This window comes from Periplaneta americana, chromosome 2, assembly GCF_040183065.1.
Source record: "Periplaneta americana isolate PAMFEO1 chromosome 2, P.americana_PAMFEO1_priV1, whole genome shotgun sequence".
Classification (NCBI taxonomy): domain Eukaryota; kingdom Metazoa; phylum Arthropoda; class Insecta; order Blattodea; family Blattidae; genus Periplaneta; species Periplaneta americana.
The window spans coordinates 117790715-117815356 of NC_091118.1; the positions used below are offsets into that span (position 1 = coordinate 117790715).

Consider the following 24642-nt stretch of genomic DNA (forward strand, 5'->3'; position numbering starts at 1 on the left):
TACTGAGTATTGAAAGTTGAGTTGATATTTCGCCTTTATTATCATAAAATCCACTTAAAAAGTATTTCTTAAAAGCAGGATTTTTCTTAAACCGGGTTTCCTTAAAAGCAGGAATTAATTACATTATTCTTATGGTAATTCGGATGGGACTTTACAGATTATTCCTTAAAAACGGGGTTTCACTCTACTTTGTTTCTAATAGATAATATGACATTTCTTTATTGTTTGCTGTGACATTCTTATAATTACCATTTCGAAGATTGACTCTAAATATTTTATTTCAGTAAGGATGAAGTTTTCACTGAAGCCTTGAAAGCTTTGTATGGTGCAAATTGTGGAAAGATGATATCAGAAAAAAGTGGATCTCCTGAGCACGGCAGTAATGGAGAAAAACAAAGCACCGGTGCTAATGATGGAAGTGGAGAACTCGTTCTGCCACAGTTCTGTGATATGGCACACTATCTTGTAGAACGAGCAGCAGTTAAAATGCAGAGTGCTACAACACGACACGTAGTTGGCAATCATACACTGCCTTTTAGTCCTGCAACTTTTGCTGAGGTAAGATGTGAGTATGCATATGAAGTAAAAGAAAGTAATACCTTAAAATTTAGAGTTCTCTGTTTATTATTAGTATTTGAAAGTTAAGAGGCAGTTTGTTTGATTGGTGTTTACTAACATGTTTATGGTTTATCATTTATTAAAGGAAGACACATTTTCATTTGTCGTGAGTGGTGTAGTAACGATCATATCTCTGAACTAAGTACTAGAGATTCAAACCAATGATGGTAAATTCTTTTGACAACACTTTCCTTTTCCTTCAGTTGAATTTGTCTTTCCACACCAGATTTTTGTCTCAACTTAATATTGATTTTGAGCTAGTGGAGTCTGTTGTGTACATGTGGGCAAATAATTGTTGGGTATTGATGATTCAACAAACTAATACATGTCCTATTCATAAAGTCTCGTGAAAGTGATTTTATTTTTAAGAATAATTGGCTTTAAAATATCAAGATTTCGGTGTTACAGTTCATTTGACGGTGTTATTTTAAAATTATTTATTTGCAAGTTCTGTTATCCTGGCTTAAGATTCTATACATGGTAAGAGTGGTATATGCAGCATTTTCAGCATCAGGTTTCAGTTTTTACAATATTTATATAGGCTTGAATACATGCCTGCATTAATTTGTTGACAAAATGATAGAAATGAAATGTGCGAACGGAAAAAGAAAAAAAGGATTGAAATTATGAAATAGTATTTAAAAATGCGTTATTGTTGAGATTTCATGGATTAAACGACAAGTACTATATTTCATGACATAATCGTCGCCATTGCTTAATGGTCGCGCCCTTATTTATGACAAATTGAACAGGACTTCAAAATTTCAGCATGTAATTGTTGCATGAATATTTCTGTTTATCACGATCAAGAATTATTGAGAAATAACGTGCCGCCACTGCAACACAAAGTATCTTTATGTTCAAGGTAGAATGTACAAAAATCAATATTGGCAGCTGACGAAAGTAAATGGAGTGGGGATTGGTTAATTATACTTGTTGACATCAATTATTTTTGGAATAACGAAAATTACCAGAAAGATTTTGGTTACAGATTTATTATTAATATAGATTAAGTATTATTTATTTTTGTATAATTTTTTACTTGTTCCATATCACAAAGCTACAATAGTGCATATGTATGATATATAGAAATACAGTAAATGTAATTTACTCATATTGGAGAACTACTCTTAACACAATTCTTATCTATACAACTTTTTGCTTTACTTGATGATGCTTTTGACCTGCAAAAGTTGTTTGCTTTTAGTGAGATGAAACCACAGGATGAAATTAACAAGGAAAACTGAAATATTCAGGGAACTTACATTATTGCGGCATTCCCACCACAAATAGTCAGAAAATGTGGAAGGTCAAGCATTGGCTCAAGATTATCTAAATGAATCAAGGCTAAGCTAATTAACTCTTTACTCTTTGGATGTACTATAATGTCTAATGATCATCATTTGCTCTGTATGTTAGATGCTGACATATTTACGACTGTGTTTGGCACGAAGTGCTGATGTGCCTCTGAAAACACGAGAAGTTGTCCAGCATCCTTCCCAGTTCACACCACTGATTAGTCGATACTTACGACAGCTTCACCAGACACAAGCTGGCTGTGAGATACTGGATCAGTATTTGGGTTTGATTCAACAGTTGTTGACTGCAAGTCCCAGTATTATTCCACTGACTTGCTTACTGGAAGTCGTGGGCAGTATACCAGATCTGCTGGCAGTGAAGTTCATTGATAAACTCAGCTGGCTCAAGGTAAATTGATTTTACTGTTATTAGACTTGCTGTGACAATGTAACAAAAACCAGTTTAACAATTACAGTAAAATAATTGTGTGGTACGTCTTAACATTTCTGCTTGCAAATCCAATAGATTCAGATTCAATTTCTGAAAATAAGTGGAACTATATCTCTCTTCCACAGGAACTAATAAGTGTTCTTTATATGTTTGTGTGGTTTTTAAATGATGCCTTTGAGCAATGCTGAGGGATAATATATAGGAAAATAAGAATCTTTATGAAAATAATGCTGTGACTTCTATTCTACTTTAACCACCACACACCTGACAACAATGTGACTTTATTTTTAATAATTCACCCAACAACAGTGGGTATTCCTCTCAACACAGCAACACAATAGTCGTTACTGCATTCCACACGAAAACATTGACAAATTGACAATACACTACGTGTATTATTGAGAAGAACAACAGTGCACTCCTAATTGTGCAGAACAAAACTGTCAGTTCACAGTTTGCTTGCCTTAGCAAGTTCTTCTAGCTCACTGTTCAAGTGCACTGCACGTCGAACTCGGGTCTCCCCGAGCTGCGTCACACTCACCTGGTGGACATGGTCACATTTACAGACTCACTCAAGTTCACTGCATGTCGAACCCAAGTCTCCCAGCTGCGGTGCACTGCGTGTCGAAGTCAGGTCCCCACAGCTGCAGTCCACTGCACATCGAACTCAGGTCCCCCCAGCTGCTGTCTACTGCACGTCGAACTCAGGTTCCCCAGCTGTGGTCCACTGCATGTCGAACTCAGGTTCCCCAGCTGCGGTTCACTGCATTTTGAACTCAGGGCCCCCCCAGCTGCGGTCCACTGCACGTCAAACTCAGGTCCCCTTTGCTGCGTTGCTCACTGCTGTCCAAGACAAGACTGACTCTCTGTCGGCCACTTGCGCTTTTATTACTACACTACATGTTCTGGAATCTTCGATTCGCGTGGCTTTCAGAATCCTAGAGAGAAGTCCGCTTCTAGATGCGTCCTTATTTCCGCCCAGTCACAGTAGCTTTTCTCCCCCCTCACTCCATACCGCGGTTAGTGTCAGGGGTTCGAGTTTCCCCACACCTCCTTCTTGCTAGATGCACATGCAACTCCCTGACGCAACCAGAACATTCTGGAATGGCACCACAATACTCTTGTTACACATATAATAACTGTTTGATAATTATCAGAACAAAATTTTTTACTTACGTATTACGTCAGTTAACTCCCCAAATGGCCCAATGAGCTCCATTCTTAGTCAGAGTCTAGTACTAGGTTACAGACTTCATATAGTGAGGACAATATAGGCCAAAGAGCCCAAACCTTGGAAATAAATCCTAATGAATTACATGCTGAGAATATTAAGTCCTCTTTTCATTCATTAAGTCTTCTCTTCCTTCTAAACATCGTCATAATCGTTGTTTTCATGTTCAATTCCATTCTCTTTCTCCTATGACCACTTCCTCTTTATCCTTCATTTTCTGTTCCTTTTCTTTCTTGCTATTTTTTCTTTTCTTCTTTTTCTTCTCCTCGTTTTAGTATCATCATGTCATACAATAATTTTATATGTATCATGTACCATATTTATGTTGTTGTTGTTTTCTAATACCAGGCGTTTGACAATAAAGTCATTTGACCTCTTGCACTCCAATATTTTTCAAAGATATTATCATGGCCAGCCACTGAAGCACAGATTTTGAGGTGTTCCGAATCCATTTCTTGGTTTGAGTTGCACAATGGACAGTTAGGGGACTGATATATTCCAATTCTGTGCAGGTGCTTGGCCAAACAATCATGGCCTGTTGCCAATCTAAATGCAGCTACAGACGATTTTCGTGATAAATCTGGAATTAACTGTGGATTTTGATGCAGAGAGTTCCATTTTTTCCCTTGAGATTGTGTTATCAAATTTTGTTTGTTAAAGTCTAAGTATGTAGATTTAATAAATCTTTTTCACAGAGTAATACGTAGATTTAGTAACAGGTCTGTAAGTAGCAGTGCTGCCCTTCTTTGCTAAAGCATCCGCATTCTCGTTTCCCAGGATTCCACAATGGGATGGTATCCATTGGAATACAATTCTTTTATTGAGTGATATTAATTGAGAGAGCATTTTAGTTATTTCTGCTGTTTGAGATGAATGTGTGTGTTTAGAGACTATTGATAGAATAGCTACTTTGGAGTCTGACAATATAACTGCATTTTTAAATTTATTGATATGGCATAGAAGATTCCTGAGACTTTCACTTATTGCAATGATTTCTCCATCAAAACTTGGTTGTTCCATACCCAAGAGATCTATAAAGTGAGAAGAGACAGCACGTAACACCTGCACCGGCACCTTGTTCTCTGGAGATCAAGGATCTGTCAGTGTATAAATGAAGCCAGTTTTGTGGAGGGTACCTAATATTAATTGTCTCTAAAGACAATTGTTTTAGTATTTCAGTGTTTACTTCTGATTTTAGTATTTCTTCTGTTAAATTTAGATTATATTCTATATTTAATAGAGTTAAAGGGTTTGGTTTAATTTGTAGGTTTTCTTTTAAATTCGGGATATTGATTTTCTGTTTTAGTAATTTATATGCTATATGTATATCTCATTCTTTCCATTCAAGATGGTTACTTTACAAAATATACTATGCTTGTAGTGTTGGATGATCTCTATGCCCCCTCCACACCCACACGTACACGTACACGCAAACAAAATATACAAGGTGATTGACGAGTTTAGGGCACAACTGCACAGGATAATTGCTGAGGTTATTGTGAACAGATAAATTCCCATAAACATGTGTTCGATTTTGAACAGTATCGAATTAAAAGCCCTTTTTCGTTGTGAACAAATATATTACTTTCTGAACACTTAAAAGTGTAATTGGATAAATGAATTCACTTCCTGCCATGGCTCTGCATGTGATACAGTTAAACTGCTTTACTGTTACACTAACCTGTATTTAGAGTAATGATGGATGATAGTCGATAGTATCATCAGTACTATCGATAGTTAAATTGTTTCAAATGCTCTCGATAGTTCAGGTGAATATTGAGAGTATTGAAAAGGAAAGATAATCATATTTCAATGAAAGCTCCGTCCTAGCAGTGTGGTGGTAGTTGTCTGTGGAAATTTTTCAACAAAAATAGTAGAGAATACAACATTTAAGTGTCAACTATGTTTGGGAATACCAGTAATATGCGTGATCATATGCAGAGGAAACACAAGTAAGACAGCGTGATCTAGAAGTGAGATATTAACATTTTGATAGTGATACTGTCGTGATGACTACTGTTAGAACTTATAGAAAAAGAAATATAATATTGTGTGTTATTAGTATGTAATTCAGTATGAATTTAGTTTCCATATTAAATTAATAATTTAGTACATGTTTAGATATTAATTCAGAATTGTTTTCAGTTTATAACCAGTTTGTAATAACTATCGATAATATCAATTATAGCTATCAGTAATACTATTGATTGTAGGAGCTACAAATGATTATTGTCCATCTCTAATGAAGAGCATATTTTCGAAGATGTGTCCTCCAGTCTCAACACATACAGTTGCACACACGTTTACAGACCTCGTAGCCAATGTAAGTTCTGTGATTGACCTTGATGCCGTGTGCTACATCTACGACGTGGAAAGGCAGCATAGACTTCATTTTATATGCTAAATTCTTCATCCTGCATCATACAATACTCCATAACAGACCTTAAATCTAGTGACTGAACTTGTCAGTTGTGAGAGCCTCTGTGTCGAATTCATCAGTGAAGAAAGAGATTATGGAAGAAAACTGTAATTTCTCGCGAAAAATGATATGGAGCACTATCATGCTGAAAGTACAATTATGTTCGTCTGTTTAGGAGCATATCCTCTAATAAATTAGAGCAATTCCTTCTACAGGAAGTGCAGGTACACGTCTCTTATAAGGTAGTCTTTGAAAATGAGGGAACCAATCAGGTGATTGTTAAATATATCATATCACACACTCGTCCTAAACTGTTGTTGATAATGATTTTCATTGGTGGCATGAGGATTCTTATGTGACCAGATATGAGAGTTGAGTGTATTATGGACCCCAACACTAATGAATTGTACTTGGGCGATAAATAAAATGTGATGCAACCCAGGATTTTCGATGATCCAATTACAAAATTTCATCTTTGAGGCATAATCACATCTGTGATGACGAACCTGCTTTAGGTGTTATGGGTGCGTGCCCTCTGAAGCGAATTCGTGCAGCAAAATATGAATAAGTGGAGTCTGAGGTTTTTGACTGGTTTAAGAATATGAGTGCACAAAATATACCACTGTCAGGTCCTGTAATTCAAGAGAAAGCGAGAGAACTCGGTACTAAAAATGCCTTTTAATATGTGGAGAGGAAAATTAAATAAATAAATTGGCCATGAGTGAATGACTGAGGAATTTCGAAGAGAAAAATAAATATGCTCTGAAGGATATCTATAATCTCGATGAAATGGAACTCTTATACAGCCTTCTCTCAGATCGAGCCCAGCTTACAAAGGCGACCATTGTCATGGAGGACAACGAACATAGAGAGTTCAATTTAACAAAAATCAATGTGAATTCAGATAAGATGAACTTTGTTAATACGAATAGACGATTTCTCAGTCCCTTGAGGTTTGTCTTAACGAGGGTTTACTGTAACTTGCCCCAACCAGGATTTAAACCCAGGCCTGCTCGTTTCACAGTCATATATGCTGTACTCGACGATGATGGACAACTGGTTGGTTTACATGAGCCATGCATTCCATTGCATTTTGGCTGTACTTTCATAAACATTGATAATAGAATGCATGTTCATGTGAACGTTTTTAATCAAATTGACCTCAGCAAGTCTCCAGCAGTTATGTCCTAAATTTGTGAATAACCTTACATAACACAGTCGTTTCATATATAATGTAATACCATATTGTACTGCATTGTCTTATCAGCACCACCGCTCCCATACTCCCCACTTTGTTGTCATTACCACTGCCATTGTCATTGTCATCATAAATTACTATCACACCATTGTCACTGCTGCTACCATCGCCCCCACCACTACCACCACCTTAATAAAATTTTATGTATTTGATGGTTTTATAGGGACTCCTATTTTCTGCAAAAGAAGAAATGCGAGAGGCATCTGCACTTCTGTATGGTATTATTATTGCTCATGGACTGGATGATTCTGCATATGACGATGCTGTTCAGGATTTAATTAACTCCGTTAAGGGCAAAAGTCCATTGGAAGCACAGCATGGCTGTTTGTTGGCATCAGCATATGCTCTCGAGAGGAAAATGTCTATAATGAAAAAAGCTGGTAATTTAATGCATCTTCCTTCGTTTACTGTTTACAGAGAAGGAGTTAATGCTATAGGTAAGCATCATATAATGTAACTACTATATATCTAAAATTCTAATTTTATTTATAATTTGGTAATGTGTGTTATTTTCAATTTTTGGTATTTTGTTATGTACAGTACATACATGAAAATAAATCCTAAGAGAATATAGTTTTAATTATAAATGTAATTTAATTTTGTCATCAGCCTTAAGAATCTTATACTTAAGGTCCATTCATCTCTGTATTTGCTTTGGTCTTCCCATCTAAGATTGGGTCAGCCCTAAACTTTGTGGTTCTGAGGTTTACAAATATAACGAGTCTGTTTTATAGAGTCTGAATCCATTTGTTCTTTATATCCTCTTCAATTCAGTTTGTAGGATTGAATTCTGTTTTGAAATGCCTTGATTTTTCATATCATCTGTCTTATAACTTGCGACACTGCTTTAAAACTTTATTTTATCATCCCATATATTTTAAAATTTCTTTCTTTCTTGTTTGTTTGTTTGTTTGTTTTTTTTTTCCATTGTGGTATATTACAGTCAGGAAAGCGATTGACTTCTACAGTTTCGTTTGTATAGGAAACATGTTGAGGTACAGGAAACTCTGGAAGAAAGTTGAATGGGCTTAGAGACACTTAATATGTATGAATTATAATTTATAAGTATACAAATGAACTGAAATCCATAAAATTACAGTTGATCTGCTATTTTATTGAATCACGCTGTTAGCTGTAACTCGAATGTGACATCAGAGTTAGTGATGATGATCATTTACTAACAATATTGACAACCACTTTATTTGCTGTGGTATTGTATTGTTGTGTATTTATTTACATTCCATGGTATTCATGCATCGCTTCACAGCTAGAATATGGAACATGTCAAAAAATTGTTAATAGTACTACAAAGTCTTAATTCATAGTGATGAATATAATTTGGTCACATAGCAATTGTACTCAAGAAAAATTTGGAGGTAAATGAATATATGCTCCATTACTTTATTTAAATGGAAAAAGTATGTCCTACTACAATAAGCAAAGTAAGCTAAATACTGAACTAAACTCTATTTAGCGTAGGATACTATTTTGTATGTAGGTGTGTTTACCAAATCCAAATCACCATTTCAAGGTGGCATATATGTGCATGCACATTGTGAAGAAGGTTCTTTCTGTTACAAGACTTTCCTTATAAACAGGGTTTCACAATGCTTCTATGATAATATTGTTATGCTTTCAGTTTGTCATTTGAACCATCAACATGCTTTACTTGTTTTGGCATCTTGTATTGCTATTGGTGAAGTGGCCCGATGTGCAGCTTTACCTTTGCCAAATGGCTCATCTGGTTCAACAGAAGATAAAAGTAGTGAAATCTGGAAGTTAGACCTTGTTAAGAAACTACTTGAAATAATGAATAACGGGAAATTAACAACTAAGGTAGGGAACACTGAATACACTGTGTGATTGATTAAATTAAGTTGACAATGTTTGCTCTACATATTTGTTAAGTAATGTCTCAATTAGCCACGAGAGTTGTGTTATACAATATAAGATACTTAGGTGTAGTAATATCTTGATTACCTTGAATGTTGTGTTATGCACTATAAGATACTTAGGCACATATAAAATAAAATACAATTTTAATAATCATCCTGGAAAGTGGGGATAATGAATTTTCATAACAATAAAATAATGTTATGAAGAACACACTGAGATTATGATTATAATCATTGTTACTATAACAGATAAATTCTGTAGGACCAAACATTAATCTTTACGTAGACACTGAGATTAGATGATTGTATATATATTAAAGTATTGCACTGTGGCACACAGTACTGTATACATGTTCTTGTAGTTCCTACATGTAATAATTTATTGTATAATATTTTAGGTGAAAGAACGTGCTGCCAAAGCTGCTGGATTCTTATGTGTAGGTGAAGAATTTCCTCATAGCCGTGATATCATTCAGGGTTTTCTCGACACAGCTAAAGAGGTAAATTTTGTGTGTTTTTTTGTATGTTTGACTTTTTTTATTACCAATATCTTAATTGAAACTAACTCATTGCAAGAAATGAAATAAATATTCCTTGTTGACTCCTTGCAGACTCATTAAGTCATGGATATGTTTTTGGACACAGTACAGTAAAACTTCGTTTATACGTTTCCCACTTATGTGTTTTTTACACTTAACGTTTTTCCTGAAGTCCCAGCAAAATTCTTATGCTTTCCATGTTATACGTTTTTCGTTTATATGTTTTTTACACTTATACGATCATATTTTAAAATCCGGCTGCAAAAGGGTATCTGTCGGATACAGGGGGGAGAGCCATTAATCCTTCCCATTGAAGGCTTTAAGGAACCAACCTGGACAAATACCGAATGTCCCATCCCTACCTTCCCGTGGTGCAGCTGTTAGTAAGCATAATTTTACAAGCTGAACTAAAGAGAGGGGCTACTCATCAATTAGCACTGGTCAGCTTGATGAGTTAATGACTGAATTTGGTATAATTTTCCTCTAACCAATACCTAATTCCCTCTTTAGCCTTTCCTATTTCCTATCCAGTCCTCTGACTGAACTCTTACTTTCTTTGACCCTGATGGCATTAGAGCATTCGAGGCCTAGGGGTTCATTTCCCTCTCCTTCCTCTTCTTTCTACTTTTCTGTTCCTAGTGCTGACCTGCTATGGCACTAAAATCGTCCTCCAGTGGCTTAAGGAGGGAAAGCTGGTGATCAACAAGATCTCCCAGCTAGGTCCAATGGACCCGTCGACCAACGGCAGGTGTGGTCCTCCAGACATTCTTGGGGTTGTGTGTGAATGAAGTAACCACCAAAACGTTAAAATATGGTGTTCACTTAAATTGGCTAACAACTTGCCATTTTTCAGGCCATGATTGTTTGGCCAAACACCTGCATAGAATTGGAATATATCAGTCCCCTAACTGTCCATTGTGCAACTCAAACCAAGAAATGGATTCGGAACACCTCAAAATCTGTGCTTCAGTGGCTGGTTATGATAATATCTTTGAAAAATATTGGAGTGCAAGAGGTCAAATGACTTTATTGCCAAACGCCTGGCATTAGAAAACAACAACATATTTTAAAATCCGGAGGTATAAAACTTAATTTATAATTATGTTCTAATTCAATTTTTTTTCGAAATTAGGTTTGTCATGAAAATGTAAGAACGCGAAAATAATGTATTTACTGGAATATAACATGCACACTAATTTTTATATGAAGAAAAAAATACTGGCAAATATAAATACGTGCCTGTGCTAAAAGCCACTCAAGATTAAAATTATTATATTATCAAGACAGGTTATAAAGGCACCCTTACATTCATCCTCACTTGCATTATCAGAACTGAAACATCCAGTCAACAGATCTGGATTGGTGTCAGAACATTGATTGACAATGACTAATGGCATGCCACCCTTTCTTCAGTAATTATTGGTCAACTCTTTTGGTTTATATTATAGATTTATTAATTTGTCATACAGAATAATATCTCCTCAAACATTAATTGTCTTTTGGTTTAATTAAAGACGCGCAATTGTTAAAAGATATGTACATAAAATCTGAGAATAAAAGAAAAAGATATCATTAAGTCATTCTCGTAGTTAAAAATATTATTCGTATTAATAATGGACAAGAAATTACGAATGAAAAGTGTGCAGAAGACGAGAAAACATGAACTTGCAGTGGCCGTTTTCTACCATGTCTCATAACTAGACCTGGAATTTTAGGCATGAAAAATTGACGTTTTAGGCACCTGAAATAGGTTACAAAATGATGTAGGCTAATTAGGCACTATTCTTTAATTTTAATCAAGAAAAAATTTTTATTTTTGGTATCTAAAATGGGTCACAAAACGATTAGTTATGTATGAAAGTAAGTATTTTTACATTTTTATGTGTATGACTATAAGCATCACATGTTATTTGTTTTCATAATTAGTAGCACAATATATTATCAAGATTTTCTCCAAATTTTCAACAGTTAGACTATGTCTTTTGTCTATTTAAATAATTTTGAAGGCTGAAAATAACCTTTCCACTGATTCGAATAACTATTGCCTAACCTCCTTAAATAATAATAGTGGTAGTAGTAGTAGTAGTAGTAGTAGTAGTAGTAGTAGTAGTAGTAGTAGTAATAATAATAATAATAATAATAATTATAATAATAATAATAATACATTTTTATAACTCCAAAAAAGAAAAGGTCTACGATTTTACGTTTCTTAAAAATAGACTTGGCTAATTTGTGCCTGGGCGTTAGCCTGAAATAATCTGAGAACATTACTGAAAACTAATAAATTAGTTTCTGGCTTGCTTACTGTAACAAAGAAAATGTCTAATTCTTACTTCTTTGTTACATAAATGACAAATTATTTTCCTGTCGTAAATAAGATCATTATAATCCACTAGCCAGGAATGAATTAAAGAAGCTTTCAAACACTTGTCTTTGGCATTGTTTCTCTTCACACTTCTATGCAGTGCAACTAATACAATACAGGATATGAGCACTAAACCATACACAGTTACTTTTAAGGAACCTGGAAGTTCATTGCCGCCCTCACATAAGCCCGCCATTGGTCCCTATCCTGAGCAAGATTAATCCAGTCTCTATCATCATATCCCACCTCCCTCAAATCCATTTTAATATCTTCCCATCTATGTCTCGGCCTCCCCAAAGATCTTTTTCCCTCCGGCCTCCCAACTAACACTCTATATGCATTTCTGGATTCGCCCATATGTGCTACATGCCCTGCCCATCTCAAACATCTGGATTTAATGTTCCTAATTATGTCAGGTGAAGAATACAATGCGTGCAGTTCTGTGTTGTGTAACTTTTTCCATTCTCCTGTAATTTCATCCCTCTTAGCCCCAAATATTTTCCTAAGCACCTTATTCTCAAACACCCTTAACTGATGAGGGGTGGTCCTCCAGTTTGGGGGTTGAGCGAAGGGCTAACAACTCATCACCGTAAAAAACAGCTTGTTACGAAACCTTCAAATAAGCCTTGGAATGAGACTGATTCTCTGATAGAAATGGAAATATAAACCATACACATAGAGAAGAAAACTAGAAATGAAATTTACGCTATGTATTGCACATTGTCGTTAAAGCATTCAAAACAGTTTGGTAGTTAAAACGTTAATCAGGAACATATCAATTGTTGGCAGCCAGCCGTAAATACACTGACTGGAAAAAAAAAAGAACACTTGAATATTTCCAGGTAACATTTAATTACGGAAATTTCATGAATTATTATGAAATGAATTTTTTTTTTGAGGTAAATTAAATTACTCTACGATAGAAATATCGTAAAATATAAAACAAAATATCATAAAATTAAAGTTTGAGTTAAATTTGTGTGAATTAATGCCTGTTCACACATTAAAGCAATTTGTTGCTGATAGAGTAACCCGCATCAGGGACACAACCTAGTAGTGGGTATTTCCTTCTCTTGCTCTGATGACATCTTCCATTCAGCTTTGCATGCTCCTTACCACAGTACTAATGTATTCCTGCCCAATGTTTTTCCATTCCTGCCGAAAAGCTTCCCTCAATTGTTCGTCATAGATTAACCCATACGTGCTCTATTGATTTAAGTCTGGGCTGCATGAAAGTCACTCAAGAGAAACAATACCAACTTCATCCAAAAAATCCGACACACACGGAGCAGCGTGAGGACTGGCATTATATTTACATTACACAACTATACAAATTTCTCATTAAACATGGATTCAGAACTCATAAAAATTCGAAAATAATAAAATAACTTAAGCGTACACATTTTTTTTACACATACTGCATTTGGAACGAAAAATCGTCATTAACCATGTTCTAAGTTACTAATGTTTTATTTCTGGATTGAAAATCTGTAACATGTACTCACGTTGCTGTACATAAAAAAAATGGATATTGTAACTTTGAGGCTTAATTTAATTTGAGAAGCAAGAAATAACATTAAATTAAAATCTGCTGTTTGATTTTTAAGATCCTGAGATGAGATGTTTTCTTTGAGAGTGGCACATGTAATAATGTAGTCTTATTTTTGTGATAGTCTGTTTTCTTTCCATGTTTTGTGTTAGACTCGAGATGTGGAAGTACATTTCACAGTTGGGGAAGCTTTGGTTTGTTGTGTCCAAGGAGTCATGTCCCCATATGCTCGGGATGCTTGGACTACACTTGAGTCGGATTATCAGCCACAAGACGTGAGTGATGTTCTTGCTGCTCGGAATCAAGATTTACAATGGCTACTCGATGAGTTACTTAAAAAACTTGCTCCTGATCCACATCCAAACTCAAGACAGGTCAGTATTTCAGATACAGTTCAAATAATTTTCTTAATGTATCATATCATGTACTTTTACTGCAGGAAGTTAATTGTAATGGTTTCTAAAATTGAAAAGGATCCAGAATATAACTAATTGTATATGAGGTCTGAAAAAATAATTATAGTATTCATATATGGAAACATGAGTAGGTCATTTATGATGTAGGGATCTTAATTCTTAATTACCTTCTAAGTATACCTTACCTGCACATACACATTGCAATGGTCATTCTTCTGTTTTAAATATTTTTAAACTTTCCTCTTTCTTACGCATGTAAAATATTACGTTTCAGAAACAAAAATACCGGTAATCACATGTTTCCTGTATAGATGGTTACAGCATTAGTTGTTAGATCAGGAAAAATTTTCACAAGTTGCTGTGACATAGCTTATACTGAAGCCATAGATAAAAACTTGTCTGAAATTAGTCAAATGAGAGCCACTTCACCAAGAAATTCTCTAATTGTAATTCATAGATTATTTCATATTGCTGCTCCCATATTTTATATTAGGTACTTCTTTGTGTTCTCTGGTTGAATGTTCATTACTTGCCATTGATGTCCCAACATCTAAATTAAGTATATTTTCATATCATTGGTTTGCAGTGCAGAAAATGATTTCAGTAATCTCTGAAATTAAATAAATCCAGAGTAAAACTATAATTGTATACGAAGTGTGATAAAAAAACCCTTCAGCCATAAAACAATAAATAGGTGTACAACATACACATTTTAGTTTTTGAATTTCCCTCAAAAGTGTTTTTTTTTTTGCAAATCTAATCTTTCAGGTAAAGCTCCCTGTAAAGCAGAATTTAATAATTTCAAGGGAAAAATTGTTCCGGGGCCGAATATCGATCCCGGGACCTCTGGTTGAACATACCAGTGCTCTACCAACTGAGCTACCCGGGAACTCCACCCGACACCGTCCCAACTTTTCCCTTTATATCCACACAACTTGCGTGGGCTGATGAAACGCCAGAGACCCATATCGAGTGCATACAATCTCTGTGTGACTTGGAATTGTGGTTTTCTGTTAACGTACACAGTGACGTATATATTATGCAAATCTAGTCTTTCAGGTAAAGCTCCCTGTAAAGCAGATTTGAATAATTTCAAGGGAAAAATTGTTCCGGGGCCGGGTATCGATCCCGGGACCTCTGGTTGAACGTACCAGCGCTCTACCAACTGAGCTACCCAGGAACTCCACCCGACACCATCCCAACTTTTCCCTTTATATCCACACAACTCGCGTGGGCTGATGAAATGCCAGAGACCCACATCGAGCGCATACAATCTCTGTGTGACTTGGAATTGTGGTTTTCTGTTAACGTACACAGTGACGTATATATTATGCAAACTAGTCTTTCAGGTAAAGCTCCCTGTAAAGCAGATTTGAATAATTTCAAGGGAAAAATTGTTCCGGGGCTGGGTATCGATCCCGGGACCTCTGGTTGAATGTACCAGCGCTCTACCAACTGAGCTACCCGGGAACTCCACCCGACACCATCCCAACTTTTCCCTTTATATCCACACAACTCGCATGGGCTGACGAAATGCCAGAGACCCACATCGAGTGCACACAATCTCTGTGTGACTTGGAATTGTGGTTTTCTGTTAACGTACACAGTGACGTATGTATTATGCAAATCTAGTATTTCAGGTAAAGCTCCCTGTAAAGCAGATTTGAATAATTTCAAGGGAAAAATTGTTCTGGGCTGGGTATCGATCCCGGGACCTCTGGTTGAATGTACCAGCGCTCTACCAACTGAGCTACCCGGGAATTCTGACGTTTTGATAAGTTGGTGCATATAAAGTGGTCAGAAAAGAATGCCTTTATTCACGTATGATCAGGAAGGATTAAGGTTATGAATTCTCCTCTGTCAGACTCAAGAGCTTTCCCATTATCCATAGTAAACTGTCCGGAATTTTTCCGGATTGTTGGGGAATCAGTTGTTCTCTATGCAGGAAAAAAATTTAATTCTTTTCAGGATGCTTAATGTCCGGAATTTTGCTCATTGCAATATTATATTCTGAAATTTTATATTGATATTTCATTATTAGAGATCCAATGTAGTTTGCAATGCTTGGTAGTAAATTAGCATTTGAATAACTCGAGTGATTCTGATGTGCATCTCTTTAAGATGGAAGCACTGAATGTACTGTATATCAGAGGGCCATTGACTATTTGCAAAAATGATTTGATTACGATTCTTCACTTCTTAAGAAAATCAATTTTTTAAATCCTAATGATGCTTTCACATTCAGTGTCCTTACTGAAATTGTGAATATATTGCATGTTAATATAAAACTGGACTTTGAAAATGGTGATGCATTGTACCAAGAGTATTGCCTATTGAAAGAGATGATGTCGATACTGAAAGATCTACCAACTCCTCAAGAACTCTGGAACATTGTTTTGAAGACAAGTAGTGTGCAAAACTTAAAGAAAATTGCTGAACATATACATGGTCTTCCAATTAGCAATGCTTATATTGAGCGAATTAAAAAAAAAAAAAAAAAATAAAGAATCTCTGGACTGTTGGGAGGAACTGGATGAGGCCAGAACTTGTAAAATTAGAACTCTTGGTAAAGACGAACTTCATTATGTCGTGTAGAGAATTTTTTGATTATGTTTCAACAAACAAAGAACTATTAAACAAAAGCAAAGGAAGCAATTAGTGTTCTTTTAAACAATATTGGTGTAGTGAGTGTAGGGACATGTATATCAATCCCTGTGCTTTTCAATGTGTACAGACTTATAGCATGTTCTTTAATATAGGGCTACACCACTACAACCAAATAACACGAAGGTAATTCTAATTGTTTAATTCAGCATCAAAATACAAGTATATTTACATTGAAATTCATTATAAGTTTATGTGCTTTTTTATTTTTTTAATGTGTCCTGAATTTCCGTCCTTTAGAGTTGGAACCCTACCTCGTATATAAAATGTACTTTTAATATAAAGTCTTGGACCTGCTCCTGCACCTACACAACACTAAGTGCTTTTGGTTTCTCTCTCCCTTCCTCCCCTTCCCCTTCCTCTCCTCTCCTCTCCTCTCCTCTCCTCTCCTCTCCTCTCCTCTCCTCTCCTCTCCTCTCCTCTCCTCTCCTCTCCTCTCCTCTCCTCTCCTCTCCTCTCCTCTCCTCTCCTCTTCCTTTCTCTTTCATTCCCTCTCCTCTCACCTCTTATCTCCTCTGCTGTCTCCCCTCCCTCTGTCCCTTCTCTTCCCTTTCTCACCCTTCCATTTCCTCTCTGCTCGCCTTTACCCTCTCCCCTCTCGTCTCCCTTTTCCCCTCTATCTCTTCTCTCCTCCCCTCCCCTCCCTTCCCTTTCCCTCCTCTCTCTATGTCTTCTGGTTTCTATAAAATGTAGCTTTACATTTTAAATTTCTTATTTTACAGGCCACTGGAATTTGGCTACTTGCACTTCTAAAACACTGTCCAAATCGTGAACCCATTAAACAGAATCTTGATGCAATGCAAAAAACATTTATGGAGCTTCTGTCTGAAAATAATGGTAACTGCATTATATTGATTAAATAATGTAATATGTAAGCACTATCTTCCATAACTGATATTCTTAAATATATATTTACGCTCTTTGTATTTCAGATACATTTCCTCTTAGTTCTAGAATAAATAATATGCAACAGAATTCTTCTCAATCACCTGTTTATGAATTTTTCAGACCTTGAATAGAGGTTTCTGGTTGATTGGTTTGCATAGTTTGTAACGCTGAGCACCTTAAAACTAACCTATTTGCTGTTCTCAACTAGTCTCAACTTAATTGGTGTCAGTACCTGTTTTCAGCTTGTGCACCTTGCACTAATATATTGGTAGGATCAATACTCATACAGTTGGACTGTGTAGTGCAGTCGATATAGTGGTAGGCTTCTGTGCTCGAGATTGTGGGTTCGATCCCAGCTCAGGTTGATGGCATTTAAGTGTGCTTAAATGCGACAGGCTTATGTCAGTAGATTTACTGGCATGTAAAACAACTCCTGTGGGACAAAATTCCGGCACACCAGCGATACTAATATAACCTCGCCAGTTGCAAGCATCATTAAATAAACCATAATTTAAAACTACTCATGCAAGGCTCCTTTAGACAAGTGAGATTGTGAATTCACATGTTCCCACTCTTCTCAATCAACTGTCTTCCCAATTATTCAGTTTCTGAATATATATAACGGATGTGACTTGGGCAGTACTACCAAACTGTTTTTGATCTATCAATCTAGATAGTATTTTAAATCCAATGATTTCCATATTCAAAATAAGCTATATGTCTTTCTGCCTTGTAAGTACACTGCTTGCTGTAACTTATTTTTCATAGCATTAAAAAAAAAAATTGAACACGTCCTCTGCAGTCTCATATGTGTTATGTAAAGTCTACATTCAAGATACACACTTACTCATACCAAAATAGATATTTCATTGTATTTTGCTCTTCATATTTTCTGATATTTTTCATGATTTACTCAATGTTATTAATTTACCAACAGTAATGACATATCCATTTCTAGTAATTTTAAGATTCTCCAGTCAGAAAACCTTACCTAAAAAATTGAATTAATAAAAATACTAAAGTGGTTTAATTTGTGATTCAAAATATTAAGTCTTACATTGGAAGTAATTGTATATCCTTTACAGATATTGTTCAAGATGTCGCCTCAAAAGGCTTGGGTTTGGTTTATGAGTGTGGTGATGAGGAATGTCGGAATCGCCTTGTTAGTGAATTACTGGAACAGTTGACATCAGGTCGTCGTAGTGTAGCTCAAGTAACTAGTGACACAAAACTTTTTGAGGAAGGAGCTCTTGGTAAATCACCAACTGGGTAAGTCCACTCTTATACTGTGTAGCTTTGAGTGCATATTAAGATATCAGGTTTATTACAGTTTTACTTTCTGATTATGAGAAGTACAATGAGAAATTATTGTTACGTGACAAAATTATCTCACGATTTTGGCGAAAATACATATTTTTGTCATTCCTATTGCTAAGAAAGTGTGTGTCTACATTATGTATAATTTGTTCTCATCAACCGTTGGAAGGATTTTGTTGAATTTCGATATTGAAAGGTAATTCATTTGTAAGGTGTGTACATGAAATACAAAAAAAAAAAATTACTAAAGAAAAAACGAGTCACTTGAAAATAACATAGTGATTTAATTGAAATCAGACAAGACGATTTTCTTAGTTATTTTTTAACACTACTTTTTTTAGACATAAATTATTGCGTGTAGAATTATTTCTCCAATTAAGAACTTACACAACAATTTTAGGACGCACACACACGCATGCACACAAGGAGATCTACGATTAGCATAGGTTAAGTTTCGTTTGGTGTTCACACATAAGCCAAAAGTAGCGTGTTGTATGCTACTTTTCGTACTATGCACCTGACTGCTGCAAAAGGTGCGACTGGAGGTTGCGAGTCTATTCACAGTTGCAGTTGCTGTTTAGCTGCAGCTTTACATCTCCGTATTGATTCTTCAATACATTTTGTAGTTATGTTCATATTACAGTTTCATATAAAAAAGCAGAGGATGCTGGGGACAAAGAAAGAATAAAAATACAGAACAACTAGAAGTTACAATCTCCTTCGAGAATTACGAAGAAGGGTATGAATAGATATAAGATCTTTTTGCGGGTATTAGGAAGATTATTATTATTTTTTTACTATTCTTCATTGTTTTGACATCGAGGAGTCCTTTTTTAAAATCGTCTTCTGAAATTTGCATTGCACTTGCAATTTCTGCTAAAGACATATACTACTTTTTTTGTTGGAAACTGCTTTTGCAAATTTCACAAGGCACTCTCTTGGTTCAAGTAGGTCTAGTATTTATTTTTCTGTCCTAAATTAGTATTCAGAAATTGACATCATGTTTATTATAAGAGCCATTAGAAAAACGCCTATGTATTTCCATGGCAATAGCACAATTCACGTATGCAATGTTGGCAACTCTTCTGTTTGAAACTATGCTACAGAAAATAAAAAAAAAAAATAATTATATCACTAGCAAATATACTCTGATTTTTGTACATTTAGTAACGTTACAAATTATGTATTTCATCACGTCGAACACTAAAATATGTGCAGACATTGGCACATTTTGGTGGCAACACTATTCACAACCACTGCAAAAGTTTGAACAAAACCAGCAATCCTAGAATCCTGTTCACACGTTGCTACTTTATGCTGTGCACACATGAAAAAGTAGCAAGCAGCTTCACACATCACAGTCACAGAATGAGAGTTGCGCAGTATTTTGTACTACAGTGCTGCAAAAGTAGCGACATGTGACCATACCTTCAATCTCATCTATGATAATACAGCTTCATATTGATTAACTTTCTACTCCAAAACACAAGATCTAATTAATTGTATGTACTTATTACATTACAGACCTGTTACTAAATCTACATATTACTCTGTGAAGAGATTTATTAAATCTACATACTTAGACTTCAACAAACAAAATTTGATAACACAATCCCAAGGGAAAAAATGGAATTCTCTGCATCAAAATCCACGGTTAATTCCCGATTTACCACGAAAATCGTCTGTAGCTGCATTTAGATTGGCAACAGGCCATGATTGTTTGGCTAAACACCTGTATAGAATTGGAATATATCAGTCCCCTAACTGCCCATTGTGCAACTCAAATGAAGAAATGGATTCGGAACACCTCAAAATCTGTGCTTCATTGGCTGGTCATGATAATATCTTTGAAAAATATTGGAGTGCAAGAGGTCAAATGACTTTATTGTCAAACGCCTGGCATTAGAAAACAACAACAACTTATTACATAGAACTTATTGCTCTCAAGGCATGATAGTTTCCGAAGCATGCATTTTTTTTTAAATATCTGACAACTAGAAGCAAGTTTTTCACTAAATGTTTTACATGACAAGTTAAAATTACATTTCACTTTGAAATGGCTCATGTTTCTTTACTCCATATCTAGACATTTCTTTGGGCCAAATGTAATTCATTTTGGAAAAAATCCTTCAGCTGATGTGTTGCTGCCAGGTAGACACACAAACTGTTCATTAGTTTTTTTATATTGAAATTAGGAACACCATTCTTTTAAATCAGCACACAGAAATATCAAAATCAGTAGAATCCAGTAGACTGCGCAGATGTTAACTAGCAACAAATCATTGAGTTGTGTGGACAAACTTTGTTGATGAAATGAAGTAACACGAACTTGGAACAGACAAAATTTTGTTCAGTTTATTTTTTTTTTTTTTAATTACAAGACATGAAAATTGAAGTAAGTAAATTAATGAATGAATCAGCGACAGAACCAGGGACAAGACATAGGCCGGGACTTGAGACTTGTTTCTGGGACCGATACTGAAAATTGGGGACAAATAGTCACCTTACTTTGAAGTAGGCCTAATTTTGCCTAATATCACTAAAATATTGCTTTTAGTACTCTTACTTATGATTCAACAAAGTGATAATATTGTTATTTATTAGATTATTGTTATGTCTTTGGAATATTATGTTTTCCTGTTAACTATTGATCTTATTTACTATATTAATGTGATTTGTTTCAGAGGTAACTTATCAACTTACAAGGAACTGTGTTCTCTGGCATCTGATTTGAACAAGCCTGATCTTATTTATAAGTTTATGCAAATAGCTAATCATAATGCTATCTGGAATTCAAAGAAGGTATTGAATTTTTGTTTAATGAAGTGTGGCTATTGTGTAATACATATAAAATACAAAATCCTTTAAAGTGGTGGTATATTTATTGCTGTGGCTTTCTTTTTCTTACAGGGTGCCGCATTTGGGTTTTCAACTATAGCGGCATCAGCAGGAGAACAATTATCCCAACATTTACCAAAGATTATTCCACGGTTATATAGATATCAGTTTGATCCAACTCCAAGAATTCAGAATTCCATGACAAGCATCTGGCATGCTCTTGTGCCAGAAACACAAAAAACAGTAGGTGTCATGATATTATTTAATTAGGAATATAACTTTATTCACGCAACTCGTTTTTAAAAGATTTATAAAATGCAGATATTCCACGTTGAATTAGAATGTAATAGTCTAAATACAGTGCAGGATGTAGATCTAATTACCATATAATATATTTATTATTCAATTTAAATGTTTAACAGTTAGTATAACCGTGGATTTTTATAGGGCATTATATAAATGGAAATATTTTTTACTATATTTTATTATAACATTTTACAGGCTATGCATAGCACATACTAGGTTTTGGCACATTTCATAAGGATCAGAGCAGAGTAGCTTTCCAGATTAATATGCTTATATATATATATATTGAATTCTGTACAGTTTCAGCCACAAGGAATGGATGTACTTTTAATTGTGCCATTAGAAAGTACTAAGAAGTACATTTTTGTTTCTTCTGAGTATTGTTTTGTTCATTCTCAGTGTTTGTGTTCAGATTGACCAGTATCACAAGGAAATCCTGGCTGATCTGATAGCGAACTTGACAGCACCTCAGTGGCGTGTACGCATGTCATGCTGTCTTGCTCTGGCAGACTTTTTGCGTGGTGGTGGCAACAGAAGTATGTACGATTCTGTGGATAGTCTGCCTTCACTATGGGCACAGTTATTCCGTGTGATGGATGATGTTCATGAAGGCACTAGGCAGTCTGCTGGAAATACTGCAAGAGTTTTATCAAAGGTTTGTATTTATAGTAAAGACTTTGGGAGCATGTTGAAAATGTCAATGAATTCAGTAGAACATTAGAACTACATAGTATGAAATAACCGTGAACTACATTTGATCCAGGTCGATGGCATTTAAATGTGCTTAAATGCAACAGGCTCGTGTCAGTAGATTTACTGGCATGTAAAAGAACTCCTGCAGGACAAAATTCTGGCACACCGGCGATGCTGATATAAATAGACCATAATTTAATTTACATTGCACTTGTAATCTTGCAGATCATAATTAGTCGTCAATCAACGTAGTCCTCTTGTCTATCTGTCTGTAGGCTATACTTCTGCCACTGTAAAACCAAAGTATCTATGTCTCTTGAGAAGTAGTCTTGGAATTGACTTTGCAGCCAGTGGTGGGTTGCACATTGAACATCCTCATTGGACTGGAAATTGTGCCCTGAAAGTGCTGCTTTTAAGGAAGTTTGGCAATGAGAAAATTATGTCACCACCCAGAATCGAATCCCAGACATTCCAATCTGTAGTCAGTTGCTCTACCAACTGAGCTACCCAGCCACCTGATGATGATGATGATGATGATGATGATGATGATGATGATGATGATGATGATGATGATGATGATGATGATGATCCACTATACAAATATTTTAGACCAAGTGCCCCTATAAGATTTTAGTTTCAATCTGCCTTTTGAGTAGACATCTGATAGATCATCTTCCTGGGATCTGCTTTGGGATTCTTTCCCTTGTCATTCTGTTGACATGATGTTTCCAGTTATTTCTGTGCATTGTAGTATGGGTTCCATTTGCAGTTCATTCATTACATTTTCATTCCTCTTGTGGTTCCATTGTGTGTAACCTGTGTATTGCATAAATCTCTTGTCTGCAGTGGTCACTCTGACTTCATCCAGTTTCCTAATAGTTCATACTCAACTTTCACATGAAAGAATTGATTTGGTTTGTTTTTTTGTAAATGTGTAATCTTATATTTCTCTGAACTAAGAATGGTTTCATTACTAAGTTCACAGTGCCCAAGATTTTCTAAATTGGTATATTTATTTGTGTATTTTATATTTGTTTATGTATTTAGTTGTTTATTCACCTAATTTTTTTCTACTTCCTCTAAACAGAGATTGCCCTAAGACAAAGCATACCATCAGAACGTAATAATAATAATAATAATAATAATAATAATAATAATAATAATAATAATAATAATAATAATAGTCACCACCACCACCCCCACCCCCACCCCCACCCCCACCCCCACAGTTTAGCAATATTTAAATTTATTGTAATCCTAATGAATGTATTTTACATACTAAAATTATTCAATAATTTATAGATAATTAATGAGATCAAAATAGGTAATCAATTGATAGTTATTGATGTGCCCTTAATTCAGCATGTTGTACTTAATGTTGGTACGTAAAATTTACAGAGCAAAAACAAAATCCAAATTAATCGTTAAAATATTGTTGTTAACTAATGCTGAGTTCTGAGTAATAAGGCCAATTAACTCTCTTGCTCTCCAATATTTCTCACATAGTGGGATTAGAGGAAAGAGCTGGACATTGCTGAAGATGATTCTTATTGCTGAACATGATTGTGATCCATTTCTTCCTGAAAACTACACAGTGGACACAGTGGTGAAGAAATAATTCCAATTTTGTTCAAGTGTTTTGACAAAATCATGCCCTGTGAGTAATTGAAAAGATGCAACTGCACTTTTCTTTAGATATTCAGGAATTATATTTTGTTGTACATTGAAACACTAACATCTCTTATTACTTGAAATTTCGTGGAAATGATGTACAGTATTCTATCTTGATATGTTGAGTTGATTAATTTTTTAAATGTTGAAAATGATAAAGTTGACAGGGGGTTTTGTAAGATGTTACTTCCCTTCTTAACAAGGCAGTTAGCAGCTTCATTACCAG

The 24642-nt window shown here is 35.2% G+C and overlaps 1 protein-coding gene across 3 annotated transcripts in view; it reads left to right on the forward strand.

Moving 5' to 3' along the window:
- The window catches only part of LOC138694552 (proteasome adapter and scaffold protein ECM29), a 97719-nt gene that overhangs the window by 32923 nt on the left and 40154 nt on the right, over window positions 1-24642 (forward strand). For all 3 annotated transcript variants that reach the window (XM_069818407.1, XM_069818406.1, XM_069818405.1), the window contains exons 12-22: window positions 285-558; window positions 2038-2325; window positions 7439-7712; window positions 8915-9111; window positions 9569-9670; window positions 13776-13997; window positions 17426-17540; window positions 18677-18860; window positions 21593-21710; window positions 21819-21989; window positions 22465-22707. In XM_069818407.1, coding sequence (XP_069674508.1) covers window positions 285-558; window positions 2038-2325; window positions 7439-7712; window positions 8915-9111; window positions 9569-9670; window positions 13776-13997; window positions 17426-17540; window positions 18677-18860; window positions 21593-21710; window positions 21819-21989; window positions 22465-22707 — 2188 coding nt within the window. The remainder of the gene's footprint in view (window positions 1-284; window positions 559-2037; window positions 2326-7438; window positions 7713-8914; window positions 9112-9568; window positions 9671-13775; window positions 13998-17425; window positions 17541-18676; window positions 18861-21592; window positions 21711-21818; window positions 21990-22464; window positions 22708-24642) is intronic.